This window comes from Falco punctatus (genome assembly GCF_963210335.1).
Source record: "Falco punctatus genome assembly, chromosome: 9".
NCBI lineage: Eukaryota > Metazoa > Chordata > Aves > Falconiformes > Falconidae > Falco > Falco punctatus.
Genome location: NC_137589.1, coordinates 30134629 through 30153234, shown reverse-complemented (window position 1 = coordinate 30153234; position 18606 = coordinate 30134629). Strand labels below are relative to the sequence as shown.

The 18606-nt window shown below is 43.6% G+C and overlaps 1 protein-coding gene across 6 annotated transcripts in view; it reads right to left on the bottom strand.

The window, feature by feature from the left end:
• Positions 1-18606, bottom strand: part of WBP1L (WW domain binding protein 1 like) — a 66197-nt gene that overhangs the window by 15663 nt on the left and 31928 nt on the right. The window contains exon 2 of one of the 6 annotated variants that reach the window (XM_080403504.1): positions 8965-9261. The exons of 2 other annotated variants lie outside the window; for them this stretch is intronic. In XM_080403504.1, coding sequence (XP_080259630.1) covers positions 8965-9261 — 297 coding nt within the window. Of the gene's footprint in view, positions 1-6865; positions 8566-8599; positions 8847-8964; positions 9262-18606 lie in introns of those variants that run through there. 3 more of the 6 variants (XM_080403507.1, XM_080403508.1, XM_080403509.1) reach the window with 3 other exon arrangements.

Sequence of the window (18606 nt, the reverse complement as noted above, 5' to 3'; positions counted from 1 at the left end):
CAAGATGGAAAAGGACTATGGTGCTGAGGTCTCAGTCCCCCATGTGGTGCACCACCTCAAAAAAGTCCATGCTTTCCTATTAGTCTGAAAACATGGGTGGGAAAGTACAAAACACAGGAAAACAAGCGTTTTACAGCTTGTGGTTTGTATATCCTCTAATAGGCTCTGGGGCAACCTGGAAATTAGAAGACACTATACAGTTTCTTAAGCAGCACACAGATCATAATAAAAAACATTGTTACAGGTTTGTTTGCAACATCAAAGTCTAAAATTTTCACTTTCACTTAAAATTTATTACAAGGCAAAGAAAATGTGGGGATGTTTATACTGAAAGATATGTTGAATGAATTCATTCTGTAAGCTGCAACTTCCAAAAAACAACCACCACCACCAAAAAAAAACAAACAAAGAAACCAAACAAAAAAGCCCAACAAAAGAGCCCAACCAGCAGGCTACAGGAATGTATGTTGGTGGATCCCAACACCTGCTGAACCACAGGGTTCCTCTATTTTACGAGCACACTGTGTCCACACTTCTCACAAGCCTCTATGGAGTCCCCACATGCACAGAAAACAAAGCACATTTCGAATGACGGACCACCTCACTGAACAACTGAGGTAAGGCAGCAGTTTCAACACAGAGGAGTCCTGCGCTAAGTTCTTAAGGAGTCCTTAGTTCTTAAGGAGACCCAGCCTACTGGGGATCTGGGGGAGCACCGGCACTACTCCACCACGCAGCACCCCCACAGCCGGAGCCACAGCTCCCCAGCACTGGGCCTGTGGGTCCCTCACCTCAGCACCCATACTACAGCAGCAATATAACTTCTAAAAGCAGAACAATCTCCTACACAGTCAACAGAAAAGATCCCACACTGCATTTTTCTCCTAAGAAATCACACCAACTCTGGAAAAGGTTTTTGATTGTGTGAGAGCACAGTTCAACAAGCACAACTCAGGATATGATAGTATAGATAGATTCCACAGGTATTACTATTTCCACAAAAGTCTTTAAAAAGCACCAACAGATGATTCCCCTTACCACAAGTAACTAAAGCAAACACTGTACATTGTCTTGAGATGCTGCATGCCCACAGTAGACGCAACATTTTCCTATAGGGCTTAAAGAGGCGTTCCCATCTCTAATTGCAGCAGCTGGTAGCAACTTTTAGGAGGCATTGTTGAGCTAGCACAGCATTTTTTGCTTCAGGCACACTATTAATTCCACAAATTGTAATTTTAGTCAGCAATAGAACTAGGAATGGGACACATCTATTCTCTTATCTGTTCTTATTAGTTTATTTACACTTTTCCTCATTTTTGTTGGCCTTGCAGAGTTAGTGTAACTGACGAACAGCATAGATTTTGGCTCTCATATCAACAGAATTGAGAAATTAAGATCCCATTGCAAAATTGCAATCCTGTTGATAATGCACAAGCCAGAAAGTGATCAGCTGAGGTCTGTGGTTGTGACATGCAAAGATCAATGTGACTTGTTGAACCAGTAAGTGAATCACGTGGAGTTGGTGAAAGAACAGAGTCCCACAGTGCCATTTCAGGAACAGCTCTGCATCACAACACCGATCTATCCTTGACCACCTATGTTTACTTCCAAAAAATTTGTTTGATTCAGTGTTGTCTCCTTCACAGAGTAGCAATAAGGGACACACATTGGTGTCTTTTTGGCAGCAGCAGCCTTTAACAGCTTTAACATCACTACATTCAGTAGTCCCGTTTCCAGAGGCTTTCATCACGTTATCCTTTTACTTGAACTTCCTGACTCCCCCTTGCCAACCTTATTACATTTGCAATGACCCTTCCACAATGCCATATGCTTAGGTGCAGGGTTGCTTCTTGTTAGCCCAGCTGGCAAACAGGTCTATGAGGGGATGGGTGTACATGCTGAACAGAAGATCCCCGGCAGCTAGGTTGGTATTGTGCAGGTTGTTCCTGCCTGCTTTTGGAGATCAAGTCTTGAGCACATCCTCCTTTCCCATCTAGAGTTCAGATCTTACTGTCTGGAGCTGCTTTGCACGCTGAACAAGAGAAATCATCTTACTTGCTAATACATAAGCACTTGTAACTTTAAACAGTCTCACAGTTGGCTTTCAGCTCCCACAGTTCATAAAGTCCAGGGTTTTAAAGTCCTCGCAGTGCCAGCCACCAGCCACGCTCCTCAAAGTCCAGGCAGCTCCTGTTGGAGCCTTTCTGTAGCCCTCTGCCAGCCCGGCCACCAATGGGTTTCTGGGCACATGGAGCCATCAGACCCGGTGCCATGTGCCAGACACAGAACTGTTATCCTTGTTTCTAAACAGTTTCACAGAATCAAGGAAAAATTTAGTTTGGAAAGGATCCCAGCAGGTCACATGGCCTGACCCCCGTTCAAAGCATGGCCACCTCCAACACTAGGCTACTCGACAGGGCACAGGAAAAGACATAAAACATAAAAAGTAACAAATGTTCATTTGGAAGAAGTTACTAGGCAAAGATTCCACACAGGTACAGCATTGTTCTGGGACACGTTACATGCGCCTCCTTTGGATTGAATGTTTCAGTCTCCTTTCCTTCTCCCCACTTAAGGCGCATTTCTATGAAAAGCGGAGCCACTGCACAGTTTCTTGCACCATTTCACAAGCCAAGGAAGAGGTTATGCACTGCCATCAGTGCAGGCCACATTTTTTGTCAGGAAACTTCTGCCTACTGCCAAGCACTTTGATCAGGCTTCAATTTCTAATTAAATCCCAGCCTGCACTTTTCACATCATCCCTGTTACATTATTCCTGCTTCCTTCTCCCATTCATTCTTTCTGTCATATGCTACCAAACTGTAACTGCTTAAGACATATCAACAATATAGTTATCTATAGTCTAAATGACTCCTGGAAACAATATCACAAGTACTTGTGCTATGAATATGAAAGCACACTATTTCCTCTTTCACATCAACAGGTGTGGACAAGGCATAGGACTGAAAAGCAGTCTTACAGGTGGAAAAAAAGCATATGGGGAATAAAAAAAAAACCAACTTACAAAAGCAAAGCTGGAGCACTTACATTTTACTGACCTGCCTTTGTTTCTGGTTTCCATTGCAAGTAGCACTTGTAATGATCACTTTTAATCATTCTTAACAACATGGAGTTGTAAATCAAATTACTACAGAGGCTTTTCTGTTTGGTTTTGTTTTGTTTTTTTTAAGGTAGCCTTATGAAAATAAGGGAGGGGGAGGGTTTCTTTCTGAAAGCACTTTCTTCCCCAACAGCCAGTGGCTATTGCATTCCTGCACAGGCTTCCCTGCTGAAGGACAGTCTTGTTTTCTTGTTGTCCAGGCAAGCACATCCCTTCCCCACCAGCCTTTGTTCAGCTAACTGTAGACGCCTCCAGACAGGATTACTAAGCAGCATCTACATGGGTCTGGTCTCAAAGAGCACTCAACTCCATTAAAGCAGAATATTCCTGTTTCACAACTGAGAAGGCTGAACATGCCACCCGTTATCTCCCACCTGCAAAGCCTAGGAGATCTCCTGCTAATGTCAAGGGATTGGCTTTGTCCTGTAAAGCAGCATGTACTCAAGGCTGTATGTGCATCACTGCCTCCTTGGCATCATCCTAAGAGCTGATGCAGATCTGGGAAACTGGAATCACTGGATCCCTGATGCACACTTCAAAGCCGGGAGCTTTCAGGAGAAGGCTCTGCAGTCCTGGAATCTGTGTTCTCACCCCATCCAGTCCAACAGACACTATTTGTTAAATCTGGTGCAGGCTCTTTTTTATGAAACTGGTTAAGTTGGGAAGACCTTATCTTGGTGCATTTGGAGAGTCTCTGCATATTTTAGATGTGTTTTGGATTAGTCTTCATTTGTCACAAACTTTATAAAGCAACTCTGAATAAAAATAAGATATTTTTTTACTTATTTTCTTGTTGATATTTGGCATTTGTGATAAACCCACAACTATGCTGGCAACTCCACCAGTAGCACACTTTTGCTGTCAAGTGCTTTTACAAATAATCCTTAAAATATCCAGCAGTGGTAGGCATAAGAGAACTCAAGGCAGTACTGTATGTTGTCACATATGAAGCTATAGCAAACATTAAAGTTAGGGCCAGGAAAAGAAGCCAATTATTTTCTCCACCTTCAAGTTTAGTATTGGACCTCTGCTGAAAGTCTGTGTGACAAAATAAAGCTTAAAATCTGGGGCATGATCAAGATAGAAGGCATTCACAGAGGTCTGTAGGTTGCCTGAACTGCCCCTTGCTGCAAGAAAGGATGGAGAAAGATGGCGATGAGCAAATTCCAGACCAGTGTGGCTATTTTCCAAGCTGAAAATTAATATGTGCAACTGCAGAAACAAACACCACAGCCCACGCTCAAAAGTGCATAGTTGGCAGTGAACCACCTACAAAAGATGACTCCTCAGCTGGCATTAACCAGGTAACCAAAAACAGCAGTGGCTGATATCACAGAGATCTAATAACCATTTTAGCTTTTTGCTCGGTCTCCTCTTTCCACAGAAATCCGGCCTCCATTACCCTAAATATGAGCACCTTGCATTTATACAGCCTCTATGCGTCATTCAACCTGCCAGAATATCTATTCGTCCTAACCTTGGTAATACCCAGACACCGTGGAAAACACTTCGAGATGTAACTTGCATTTACTGACAGCAATTACGTGTCTTCTAGGATAGGCTTTTTTTTTTAGACCTACTCTAATTTCCTATTCTCTCCAAACTTCAGTACAGCATTTGTCAAAGCACTACGTAGCAAATTACTATCTGAACTAGAAGAGATGGGAATTAATAATGGAATGGAAGGGGTGAGTAACGAACCAAACAGGCGTACAAACAGTGGGACACAGTGAAAAGCCCAGCAGCAGGCTGGAGGGAGACTGCCAAACTGGCACTGGAGGGTAAGATGCTACTGGTTTTAACAGGACTCAGTCTCAACCTGTGACTACTCCAGACCTTCTGGTTTCGTGGCTCTCATAGGGGACTTTGGTAATAAGCATCTATTTAATAATTAAAAAACATCCTGACCTATTTCACTAACCTCATTACTCGCAAGCAGCAGTGCAGTCCCTTACTTTCAGTAGCCAGCTGCACCCATAACAACAAAGCAGGATGGATTTAAGCAGGTGACAGAATCTTCAGAAAACAGTATTAAAATATGTATTTTGAGCAACTTGCGGTAGTATTTGAACTATATATATTTTTTAAGCACCCAGAGCAACAGAATGGAAGTGATTATCAGTATCTCAAATAGGTTAGAAACAACTAACAGGAAAAATTGTATTTGATATCCACTATTTATGAGTTACCACTTGGCTTTTACTCAGACTCACATATCAGACTCCCACTGGTGTTGGTTAGCCAAGCCCATCAGCACTAGCTCATGAGAACGCAAATACAAAGCTACCAAAGACGATAAACACCTCTGTCAGATAAGAGACTCAAGTGGTAGTAAGTTAAAATTGCTACTGAAAATATAATGCTGGAATGCCCCTGGTTTGCCAGCTGCCTCCCAGTTCCTAATAAAAATTAATCTTAAACAAAAAAATCACCAGATCCTTTCACAGAAGGACAGTAGGTGGGATTGCAAGGACAAGCAGAACCGCAGGGGAGCCATGGATCATCAGGGCGGCTCGTGTTGATGTTCTGAGCTGAGCGTGCACCAAAGCCTCCAGTCATCTCGTGTCTTCATAAACACTACGCTTGCTAGTCCTTTGGAACATAAAGCAAAAATCCACCATCTAAGCAAGTGCCATGCCTTTGGTAGGTTCAGTTTAACAAAAGCATATAAGATTGGTAAAGAGGAAACTGGATGTGATTGCTGGGAGTTACTGGAACCTCAGGTGCCAGCCCCTGCCAGCACGACAGGGAACAAATTCCTGTAAGCCTGCCTTATGACAGACAACTGAGGCCAAGAAATAAATCAAGTCCGGACATTTTTTCATAAGATACCCACCACAAATTCTGTTTTGCTGAATGTCTGTGAGTTTGGGTGGGGGTAGTATTAAGCGCAAACATCCAAATACTTAAATTTGTGTATTTGGATGGAAGAATGATGCCTCTGAGCTGTCCCAGGCACAGTAAAGACCTCCAAAACGGGAATTCTAATCCACAACATTTATTGTTTCACTAATGCTAGCATCAGGAGAATTGTATTTAAATCACCATGATTAATCAGCCACCGCAGATCCATCTTCACCCCCAGCGGATGCAGAACCTCTGAGGTTTTATTAACCTTTATCTGAGGAACAAATTGGTTTGTGGCATCCATTTATCTTGGAGAAATACTCCAACAATCTTTAAAGGAACACTGTCCTTTCACAGATCATGGACACTTTGACATATTTCAATAAGAGCTGTTTTCATTTCTGTTTACCACAAGTTTCACTTTCAGACTCTAAGAACTGTGCATTCACTTTCTAAGTGCCACGTGAAAGTGTTTACTTCCTTCATACCTTGCTAGAAGCTTCCCAGCTGTAGTCCCTGCCCTTTCCCATTAAAGACAAGATGCTTCCAGGAAATTACAGCTTTGAGGCAGCTGTCTTGCATTTTGCTGTTTTAAACCACCAAACAGTTGACAACATTGAAAAACTCAAGCAGTTAAAATTAAAACTGAAAAAGTTAGCAATCCAACATTTTAACCTGTTGGTTTGGGGTTTTTTATTTCACATTTATGTGGTGATCTAGATGAATATGCTCAAGCTTCCACCTGCAACCCTGAAAGCTGAGATCCTCTACAATCATGTTTCCTGGGACAGAAGCTTTAAACACCCACATAGAGGTGACCTAGCTTTTTAGACATTTAAACATCATCCTCAATACAACAACAACAAAGGAAACCCAAACCAAACACCCTATTCTTACCCATGTGTTCAGTAGTCCATCTGCTGTGCTGCAATGCCACTGGGTCCCACAGAAGAAGTGAAGGCAGATCCAGGGAAACCAGTTCAGTGCAATGCAGCAGTGAGCAAGGGGTGCCCGTCCTGGGGAGCCCAGTTTTGCCCTTGTCAGGCAGCACACGGGAAGGCCCCACACACAGAGCACCTCTTCCCTGTCCCTGCCAGGCACAGCCCAGAATCAGCACCCCTTGCGTTGAGTGGGAACAACAACAACAAAGGACATCCCAGACAACCCAGCGTTTACGGTCCAAATGCCAACACAAGAGACAATAGAGGTGACAAGATGTTCCTGAATTCCTCCCACACTTACAATTAAATAGCACTGTGCACTAGCAACCCTTTTTTTCTGCTTTTAGAAGTAGAAAAATAAATTCTGAATGTTATCTGGATGCAGGATGCAATCCAAATATTTAGATTTTTTTGTCTAAAAATGACTAAAACTCAAAATGATTAAAACTAAGAAAAGTTCAAGCAGCTTTGCAAGCAGCTCTTTCCCATGATATCCTTCATCAGTGGATAAAAATAGTGAAGAGCTTTGCTCTTGTGTTCTCGAGACAACACCTTTTTTCTGCTTCCTATAAATGCCTCTGTATCGATGCCGAAGTTACAAGCACAGAAAAAAGTACCATCCAGCCCACTGAGAATCAAATGTTCACAGCATGAGCAAATGAAGCCGAATTACACCTAACTCATGCAGCACCTCAACTGTCCCAAAAAGTCTCTAAAACAAAAAGATTAATTTAGAAATAGGAACTTCAAGAGAAAAACACACCCATGAAACTCAAGCAATCTCAACATGTAAGCCAGCTATGTATGTCTCACTGCTAGTTGAGAGAGTTACCTAACACCGTTCAGCCTCCGTGCCCAAATTTCAGCTCTGAGGGTTTTAGGGAACATCTCTTTGCCCTGAGTGCTAGCAAGTGAACTATTATTATAGCTATTGCATTCACCTACAGAAGGTTATTGTACTAGAGGTAGTTTCTTATGTAAAACTGTTTTCAGTTCAGCGGGGTGAGGGGAGCTGCATTTCACCAAAACCGAACTGATAAGGAAAAAGAGCGCACTGTTTACTCAGCAGTGTGCTTAAGTCCTTTTGCCTTTGTTTCTGAACAACTCAAAGTAGGCAGTTTAAAGCATGCTACGGGCCAATCTTGAATTTTTAATTCTAAATTAGAAACTGCAAGCAGCACTGATATCATGCAATATCTATTTATTGTGGATTACGGATCCCAGCAGCGCTGGAAAGAGGTTACAGTTAGATTCCCCTACAGACATGCCTCCCAGACCAAAAAAAGGGTTTGCTCTCCCCGAGCCTAGGAACACATAGTTGGCACCTCCTCCAGTGGGGAGCAGCTGGGCAGTTGCTACCGTTTCTCATTCCACTCGACATTACCAGCTATTAAATTATCCCAAGTTTCTTGTTCAAGCTCAACTCTCCCAGAACAATTAAAAAGTCACCAAGCTGAGGGTCACAGCACATTACCCTTTTCCATTTGGTGACCTTTGTCAGAAATGATACAGAGAAACGTCTCTTTTCTTAAAAAAAAAAAAAAACAAACCAACCAAAAAACACCACCACACACCAAAAATCAAACCAGTTTAACACTCAAAATACTACCCACACAAGGAAAGAGTTCAAAGTTTGACATGTTTTTAAACAATGTAAACACAATTCCGTATTAAGCACTGTGGAAAGTACCTTAAAATCCAACCAAACAAAAAACTGCCCAGGAGCACGACACAAAGAGCCATCCTGCCGCAGAGTCTACAACAACAAGAGCTTCTTTCCCTGCCTTGCAGTTTTGCTCCTTCCTCGCTAATAAAAGGCGTCCCTCGCACTGCTGCGCTCCCTGATCAAACGCCATGGGTGGGGAAGTGCTGCTTGCACGGTTCTGTTTTGGGAAAGTCAGAAATCATTTCCTGGGGGGTGGGGGGTGTAAAAAAAAAACCACAAACAAAAAACCCCCCCCACAACCAAAAAAAGCACACCACCAAACGAAAAAAAGGCAATCAGTCACATCCTCCACCTGAGCGAGCAGCTCCCACCGCACCAAAGCCGGTTACCTGTCTGAGACCCAGGAGGAAAGGCATTCTGCAGGCTCATCCTCCACACCAGCGCATGGGAAGGTAGGAATTTAAAGCCCCACAGTGACCATTTCCTCCTCTGCTGCGGGCAGCCCGCTCCTCCGATCCTATTTAAACCAGGGCTTCCTCGGCTGGGAATGCTCAGTAAACAGGGTCCTGGGACACTGCACGCACTCGCTGGCTCCCCCTCCTCCTCCTCCCACTCCCCGTGACATATCTCAGACGCAGCCCAGCCGGGGTGTTTGCAAGAGGGAAATGACATCAGGTCGGGCAGTTCTGAAAAAAAAATAACAAAACAAAAACAAACAAAACAAAAAAAAAAGCCCAGAACATTAAGACAGCTGCTGTTGGGCAGCACTGCCTGTGCGGGACCCTGGCAAGGACCCACGAAGAAGCAGGAGCGCTCTCCTCCCTGCTAACTGGATGCTGGAAGTGGAGGGGAATCTATTAAAAAAGTTGGCAAGAGCCGACAGCTCCTCAGTGATGATTAAATCTCACTAAGCAAAAATAGACATTTAATCTATTTTCAAGGAGAAAGCAAAGTTTGATGCTGCTTGCTGAACAGCACTGGAACCCTAGCAGCAACCATCATGGTTTCTCCAAGGACCTCCACACTCTAGGGACCCGCTGGGTAAAGCCTTCACAGATCCAAAGTACTCCCATGCTGCCTTCTGCCTACCACCACGGCTCCATTTTTTTCTGAGCAATTGTTACAGTACCGTTCAACTCAGTCCCTCCAGGCTAACAGCCATCCCAATAAAGAAACAGCAACTCCCCCAGTTTCAGTAGGATCAGGATTTGGCCTCGCCAGCATCAGACAGGTGACGGGAAGCCATTTTAATCCACCTCTCCCCAAGGAAAACCCAACTAACCCAATGGAAGGTTTCTCGTTCTACTTGAGCTCATTTCACGTTTTCCTGCCAAGGGGCAATTAAAGCATATAAACAAATTTATCATCTGGTGCCCAAGATGGCATGTCTTGTTTGTCCTCTCCCAAGCATGGAGTACAGCAAGTTCCACAGGGGTGTAGGAGATGACACTGCAGAAGGTAATCTAAATTTAACTCCCTTTTCTACCTTCACTTTGAAAGTTCAGCAACCTCTTTTTTTGTGCTTCTCTTTAATCAGCAGCTGTCCTCGTCTGTCGGGGGGGACTGGGACACCACTGCCATTCCCACGTGCCCCAGCAGCAGCTCCATAGATATTTGACAGAGGGGCAACTCCCCTTGCTTTTGGCCTCTCTGACTTTTGGAGTTCAACGTATTAAAATACTCAATGAGGGAAGGAATATGCTTTTTTTTTACATAGAGAGTTCACTGAATCCCTTTTTTAGTAGCAGTTTTAACAATAATGTCAGGACTTCAGAAGAGAGAGGCAGAGAAACCACATATAATTCTTATAAATGCTAATTTGCAGCAGCAGAAAAAAAAAGAAAAAAAAAGGAAAGTAGAAAAAAACCCAAACCAGAACAGACCCCCCCAACAGCCAGACAGCTTGCAGCAGTGTCAGAAAGACACCCATTTCTGCATGCCAAAACCCCTCAGTGACCACTGCTGCTGCCTCCCTCCCAGCCCAGCCCAGGGTTGTTTCCCAGATGAGATCCCACCGTGGGTGTCCTCCACACAATTAGGCTGTGAGACCATACACAAGCATTACTTATTTCCATACCAACTTAAAGCCACCATATAAACTTGCCCTTTAAAGTAAGCACATCTCGGTTTTTCCTAAGAGAAAACAGGCACATAATTAATTTCCTGGAGGATACAAAACATCAGCGTCAACTAGCATCAGCCAGGCAGCGTGATTTTCCAGCTTTTGTGCTCTTGGATCAAACAAACTCTCAACCTTTGCTTTTCCAATTCTATAGACAAACACCAGTGATATAAAAGGGCAGCTTTCTGTTTTAGTAATCTGTTCTGTGGCCTCATGCTGTCCTTTGAAATATCCGATTTTGGCTGTTGCTATCCAGAGCCCTGGACTAGGCAGATCCCAGGGCTGAGCTAATGCAGCAATTTCTAAATCCCTACTGTCAGAAGGAATCTAACTTTAACCACCCGCCTCTCCTCCAGCACATACTCAAAAGGCAAAGCGTCATTCCAGATCTAAGACAAGTTGTGAAGAACTATCAAAGGCAATAACTGCGCGGAAAAGCAAAAGCATCCTAATTTATGTGTGAATTTAGCAATCCTGGAAAGACTGACACAAAAAAGGTGGTTTGCAAGCAGGCATTAATACATTTGACTGCAGCAGCAGCCACCCTGTCTTGCAGTCTCTGAGTGACCAACAGCCAGTAACAGGCTGCACAAACTGCTAGAGGTGGCTAGGGAAAAAGCCCTGGAGAAGGGAGGAAAAAAAAAAAAGTTGGATTAGTTAGTTCATACACTTATAATACCCTAATCGATACGCTTAGAGCCTTTTCAAAACACCTAGTTTCTCCTAATCGTTGCATTTGCTGTGGATATATCCAACTGGATATCCCAACCCAAGGGGGTATTATTTTACCCCCTCCTCTTTTTTTTAAGTTTCTAAGTTCTCGCCCCAATGCTTTGTATTGCAGCAATGAGTTTCATAGACAGTGGTTGTGAACAATTAGTTCCTTTCATCAGGAGTGAATTCACCACCTTCTAATCTGACTTTCATATTATTAGCAGGTGGGAACAGAAGTCCCCATCCATCTTCTCACCCATTCATTACTCTGTACCTGTTAGCTATCTTCTTATAGAAGATATCAATCTTCCCTATCCTCTTAATGCAAAATCTTTTCCCAAAGCCTTCAGCTGCTCATTGTCCATTTCAAACCTTTCTGATTTTTTATTGCTCTCCGCCTGGGGAAACCAAAGCTGAAATAATAATTATTTTAATAAAAGCAAGAGCAGCTCTAAGGCAGGCTCAGCATGGGTTTGACTTCCTTTACGCAAAACTGGAGTTTAACGTCTGCAAAGGCCACCCATCTATAACACAAGGGTGTGTCTATCAGAGCTACAATGAACAGAGCAAACACCAGTTTTTACAGTTACTCTGTATATTAATCTCTTGACAGTTTAGAATAGTCAGGGCTAATGTCAGGACAGATCATGGGATCTACATGCTTTTGAAAATTTGCTTGTTTAAGCAGCCACCAACCATCCTCTTTGGCATGTCAGTGTGGATCCCACTGCAGGATAATGGTGAGCAAGTTGCTTTTTTCAAAAAAAAAGGAAATAAAGACCTCTAGGTTTTATCACTCTGTAGTACTGCAGTCCTGAACGTGCCATCTGCCCCAAACGTGATGTCGAGTAAAGGATGCTGCCTGGTATCTTCACAAGCCCACACTGTACCTTGTGACCTCCAAAATCAGCATACAACTGAAGCAAATGATGGAAGTTGTTTGGGCCATTTTAAACTCGCTTTCCGTGTTTGATGGGAGATGTTTGCAAGCAGGTTTAATAACCCAGCAAGATGCAATATCCATTTTGATACCCCCTGAGAAGACAGCTTGACCTTTAGGTGATCCAGTTATGACAACACAACTGGAACAAAAATTGAAGTCTCACAGCTCAGATCTCTCAGGCTTGGAGCACAAGGCTACGCTCAGTTGCACCATTATTACACTCCTAGGCAGTGAGAGATTTTGCACAGTAAATATGGGTGGTGTATAACATCCCCTCAATTAAATATTAATACCATGGTTGTGCAGATAGAGATATATATATGCATAAATTGACCATAAAGTCAGAACAATTTTATCTAACGACTCTTCCATTTGTCCCAGCGCACTCTGTTACTTTCATGCTGGTAACAGGAACATACCTGGAGCATCAGCTATCCATTTTCATTAGTTGGTTCACAGCCTTGGGTGCTGGAACTGAGACTACACAAGTCTGTCAGGCACTCGAAACAAAGTGTGAAAAAGCAACTTGAATGACTTTATCTTTCCCTATCCTGGAGGTGGTTCTGGGAATAAAGAAAAAAAAAGGGAAAGAAACATACAGAAAGGTATAAAAGCAGATCTCTGCTTCTCTAGAAGAAGACAACATCCAGGAACGACCAAGGTCTATCTGCTTTGACAGCAAATGTTCTGAAGGGGCTTGTTTGCTAGCAGAACCAGCATGAGACACTGGGAGATCACCAATGCTGGAACAATGCTGGAAAAGGATCGCAATGCTAGACCTGCCTGGAAACCATTTCTGGCTGCCCGCAAAATCTGCCCACTTGTTGTCAATTCCTAAAGAATGAAGGGCCACTTCTCCACCCTAACAGCACCACTACAAGAACATGATGACTTTCCAACATGAGGACAAGGTGTCCTGGTTCATGTAACGTATAGCACCGGCACTGCCTACAAACAACGTCATCAACAAATTCCAGAGGACAAACAGGAACAGGTCAGTGTGATAATTTCCCAGTACCTACAGGATCTAGAGTATCTGCTCTATTGCTTAGGGGACATACAGTCCAAACCAAACCTTTCAGCCCTCTTGTGTCTAATATTACTGTATTATTTAAGAGTGGGGTAAAGTGGGTCCCCCAGTTTGTGTGCAGTTCAACTACAAAACAAGGACACTGAAGTCACTTGCCTTTACTGTTTGCCAGGCCAAACTGACCTAATCATTGTTAGAGAGAGCAAAGAATAACCGCAGGAAAAGACACCATACATGTTGGAATTGGCTTTTGAGCCAGAGCTGCAACCAGTCTGCTGGATCAATAAATTTTAATGTGCAATGAAGCACAAGGGCTTGCAGTGGTTAGAAACTGTCCTTGGGCAGGTCCCTCTTCCCTGCAACCTGTCACCGCTTCTGTCAGCTCAGTGGTTTAGAAGTGCAAGAAACTTTTGCAGCTAAGTCAAGATAAGCAAATAGGGACAGTGCATTTCAACCTCACTGCTGTCACCTGTCTTTGTCTCTGGGTAATGGTTAACCAGGGAGGAAGAGACTGCACACTTCAAGACATGCTCAGTGTTGCAGACAGCCCCAATGGCAACAGCTCATGGTTGATTCCAGCTGAATATTGATTCCAATTGAATCCTGAACAGCAATTGTCAGCCAAGCACATTGTGCCACATTCTCTGCCTGGAAGCCATGCGTGAGCCCTGAACCAAGGGAGGGGGCATTGCAGAGGAAGCCACTACACACGACTGTCACCTGGTATTTCAGCAGGAGCCTGTCCGCCCCTCTTCACTTTTCATATGTGGGTGAAGAAACAACAACAGTAAAGCACGTTCCTTTGCGCTTTTGAACAGGAAGAAATCCCTCCTCTGCAACTGCTTTCTGTATTAAGCTATCATAAGAAGGACACTCAAGAAAGGGCATGGAGTGGACAAGGGGTAGATGTGGAAGAGATGCCTGATGAGTCCTCTGCAACACCCATCTAACACAGAAGACAAAAGAGGCCCCATCCAGGCTGTTCCAGAGACACTGCTGTTTAGCTGATGGGAGAGTGGTGGCAACAAAAAGCCCAGGCGGCTTCTCCAAGACCAAAATAGTTTTTGCTAAGTGTAGCTTGAAATTTCCAGCCCTCAGTGACATTGTTTCCCACTGCTTTTTTCCCAAGGAGAAGAAAATGATAGCCACATGTCCAGCACGCTTTTCTTCACAGCAGCAGAGTTGTGGCCAAGCCAATGTAATTCTAAGGCCAAAGACTATTTGCATCATCTGTTTTGTATGACCGCTATTTCAGTACCTGCCGTTCAAGCACAGAGGCGTTAAAAAAAAACACTTTAAAGTCCTTCACCACTGAGGCAGAGGGGGGCTGAAAATTTGAAACTACTGTATTGAACTTCTTCAGTGGAGATAGGGTCGATTCTGCCCCTTTAGCATTCTCAGGTTTGGGGCACTAGTGTCAGGCTTCAGTTTTAGTCTGGAGTGGGTAATGAAGTCACTGGAAAGCCTACTCTGCTTTCTCTGAGCCTGCTGTGAGAGAGAGGAGGAGGGAGGGGGGAGTTCAGCTGTTAAACATTTAACGACACTGTCTCCAGGAGGGCTAGTGTGTCCGGGGTGGTACAGGGACACTAGTCTGGCTTCTTCCTTTTTGGCACTACAGCGCTTGTTTTCCTTATGCCCGTGTATGCAAACAGGACCTTTGGTAATGGCTCAAGAGGAGACAGTCTGCTCCAGACAGGGAAGAAGGCAGAGCCTGCAGACAGTAACAAGATCCCCCAAATGTGGAATCAAGATGGTAAGCATCTGTTCTAGTTTTAGAGTCTTGCACCATGTGGGTACCAAAAATACAGCTTGTGTGTGTCCTTTGGTCACATCATTATAGGAGACAGCATTGCCCCAAAGCTGCTTACCAGCACAACCTTGATGGAGGATCTTAGATGCCCTACTCTTAGAAGTGCTATTTGTTTTCTCTCCAAATGACAGCAACTCACTATTTTTAGCGCTCATCTCATGTCTGCGTGGCATTTCCCTTGGGCCTTACCCTTGTTTCACAGTGTTGGTGCCAGCTCTCACGAAGCGTTTTTTTGGTGCCAGAGGGGCTGATGCCAAGTCTGTCTGTCTTGATGCCAAAATGGCAGCTGGCTTTATTGTTGAGACAGGATTTGCCAAAGCTAACAGCACTAGTGCTGGGGTGACTAGCACTGATTTGAAGGTTTTCTTCTTCCTTACTCTTCTATTGTCTCTAGATAGCATGGGATAATGCTGCTACAAACGACCTTCTGGGGTCCTAGGGATGGATTTTTCATCAGAGTCTAAGGTAACAGGCAATTATACAGCAGACCGTCTTAGAGGTCCTCAAAGAAAAGGATACTTATGTGCATGGAGCAATTATCTGGGATGCAGCACTGCCTCTGCTAGGCCGAACTACGCAGGACCAAGCCCTGCTGCAGATCAGGCAGGGCTTGACCTCTCAGCCTGCAAATGTGTTCAAAAAGAACCCACCAAAACCAGAGAACTCACTGAAGATAGGGGTGGTTAAATGACATTTCATCACCAAGATATACCTAAGAAGTCTGGAGCCAGAGAAGATGGTCACGGATCAGCCCAATTGCATCACATCACCCTGAGTAAGAAGACAAAACCCAAGAGAGGTCATGGGCTTTTGCCCCTTTTGCACTCTCACAAGCGCCACTCGTGAAATGCTGCTGCTAAGATAAAATCCAGTCTCTCACACAAGGCACAGGATGTTGACCATGGGAAACACCCATAGAGATGTTAATAGATAGCACATGTGATAGGTAATCACACATGTACAGCTGCATGTAATTTAAAGTGACGATATCCCTGCAAATTAGGAAGTATTTTGATGTTAACCTCTACTACTTTTCTTACAAACCTAAATGCCACACTTTATTCAGAAACAGTGGTGTCAAATGGGCATCAGATTGCCTAAAGATGCTCAGTTCTTTCTTCAAGGAACCGTGCAGTTAGTTAACCTGACAAGAGGTAGACAACTGGTTAAAATGGCTTTCTTATCATGTAAGACTGCCAGGGTATCCAGTATACATACAGCCTGGTCAGATCTTTCTGAAGTTCATTGGTCTTTTCCGAGCTTATATTTACCCCTTGAACAAATTTAGAAAAGCCCCCAAAATCCCTGCAGTCTTGTTTTCCTCAGCTCTTTTTACAAGAAACACATTCTTTTATTGAGTTCTGAGAATTAAATTTCTGTTTCCAGCAGAGCACCACTTCTGCATGGCCTGTATCATTCTTGAGAGGAACAGATATTCTGGGAAATCTTTTGGGGAGGGTAGGGGGGAAGACATTAGCAGCTGCCTCCTTCCAAGCACTCCACTGGATGTTATGGTTTGATAATGTTACACAGCAGAGCAGTATCATATAAGTTATGCCGAGGCAAAGAAACATCCTCAAACTGCCCTATACACATACAGTCTCAAGCACTTTCCTACTATTATGCCTGGACTTCACACTCCAGGTCCTGCCGTGGCACCTGCATCCCCATCAACAGGTTGCACACATTACTGGGTTTGCGGTACACAAACCACAAACAACTGGTTTAACAGAGTCTTCTTCCCCTTAGAAAATACACGTGGATCAGAACGTGGTACTCCTAAAATTAAGTGTCTGTCAGTTAACCCAATGGGCTGTGCAGTACCTAGAGTTTTACAGGATTTCTGTTTTCTAGCAGACAAGTAAACTCACCTGAACTGCTACAGGTAGGCTGAGGCTCAGATTTGTGGTTAGGGCCTGGCACAAATAAGAGGAAAGCCCTTCCACACAGCATGGTCCGACTAGTAAAAAGACAAGAAGACTTCTTTTCCAAAATGAAGAACACTAAAGATCACGTACATGTATCTTCATACATCCAAAGCAAAGAATTAAAGGAAACCACAAGTTTAACTATTAAGAAAGCTCAATACCACAAGCATTTAAAAGATCACAGCACAACGGTATTAAAGACATCACTTTTAAATCACTAGAAAAAAAACTCTGAGAGCTATCAGATCTTAACCTCCGTGGTTAAAAACGTCTTTAAACACGCAACTTTAGGGAAAAACCACTTCAGAAAACCTCATCTTAAACACAAGCTCATCTTTTCTAACTTGAATTACTGTGTTGCTTAGGATGTTTCCAAATACTTGGAAGAAAAACATGAATTTATCTCTATTTTGAAATGATAAGCACATAAGAATAAGGAATAAACAAACCAGCACAGCATATGGTTAAGTGCAGTTTCAAGCTGAATTTACCCATGTCTGTGAAACAGCAGTAAATATCAAAACCTTAAAGCCTAATCTCTCCCCTGTTGTAGTACTGGTTCTGCTTTGGCCCACATATTTACCAGGAAGATAAGAAAAGCTCCCCAAAAGGCCACACACTTTGTTACTCTGACAGCTGGAAAGGAGAGCTTTTGGGATTGCCTTGAACAGGAGAGCCCTCAGAAGGCACGATCTACATAAAGCAGAGAGCTCACAGAGTTAGGCTTCCAGGTACAAATAAAGCTGGTTCCATCCAAGCATAGAGGGCAAAATATTCAATGCCTCCCCTCACCAGCTCCTGCATGCCGCTGTATTTTCCTTCTCTGCAGCTATTTTCCTTAACTGTAAAACGGGGAGAGTGCCAGAAAGTTGTTTGAGATATTACAACCGTTGGACTCTACATACAACTAATTATTATTCTTTCTATGCCTAGCAGAACTGCCACCGGTTACCCAAATATTTCCTGTTGGGCTCAGCTCATCTAGAGGCCACCCCTGGGACAGCTTGCAGTTATGTAAGGAACAGGCGGCTGGGAGGAAGCAATGTCCGAGTCTCATGTTTCAGCATCAGCTGTGACATTATGCAGTTTGCACTTTCCTTAAGCATTAAAAGCACTGGTGGCACCTAGAATCATAGCCAGTTTCTAAATTTCAGTGATGTACCTACAGGCTAGGCGGTTTTGCCATTCCAAAGGTAGATACTTTCAACACCGTGCTGTCCCACTCCCCTACCTCTGTGGTATCTGTAGGGTTTATCCCTTAGGTAAATGGGCAACGTGGGCTCCCCTTATGTGCAAAAGCATGCTTTATTTCATATAGTTCTATGACCACTAATTAAAAACTCATTTCAGCTTTATCATGGGAAGAAATGCTGATTACTATAACCTGCCTTTATGCATATGATCTTATCCCAACTGCCATAATTTCCATTAATGCTTGTTATTCCACTGGCAGATAAGGCAAGAATATTAGAGCTAACAGTCCC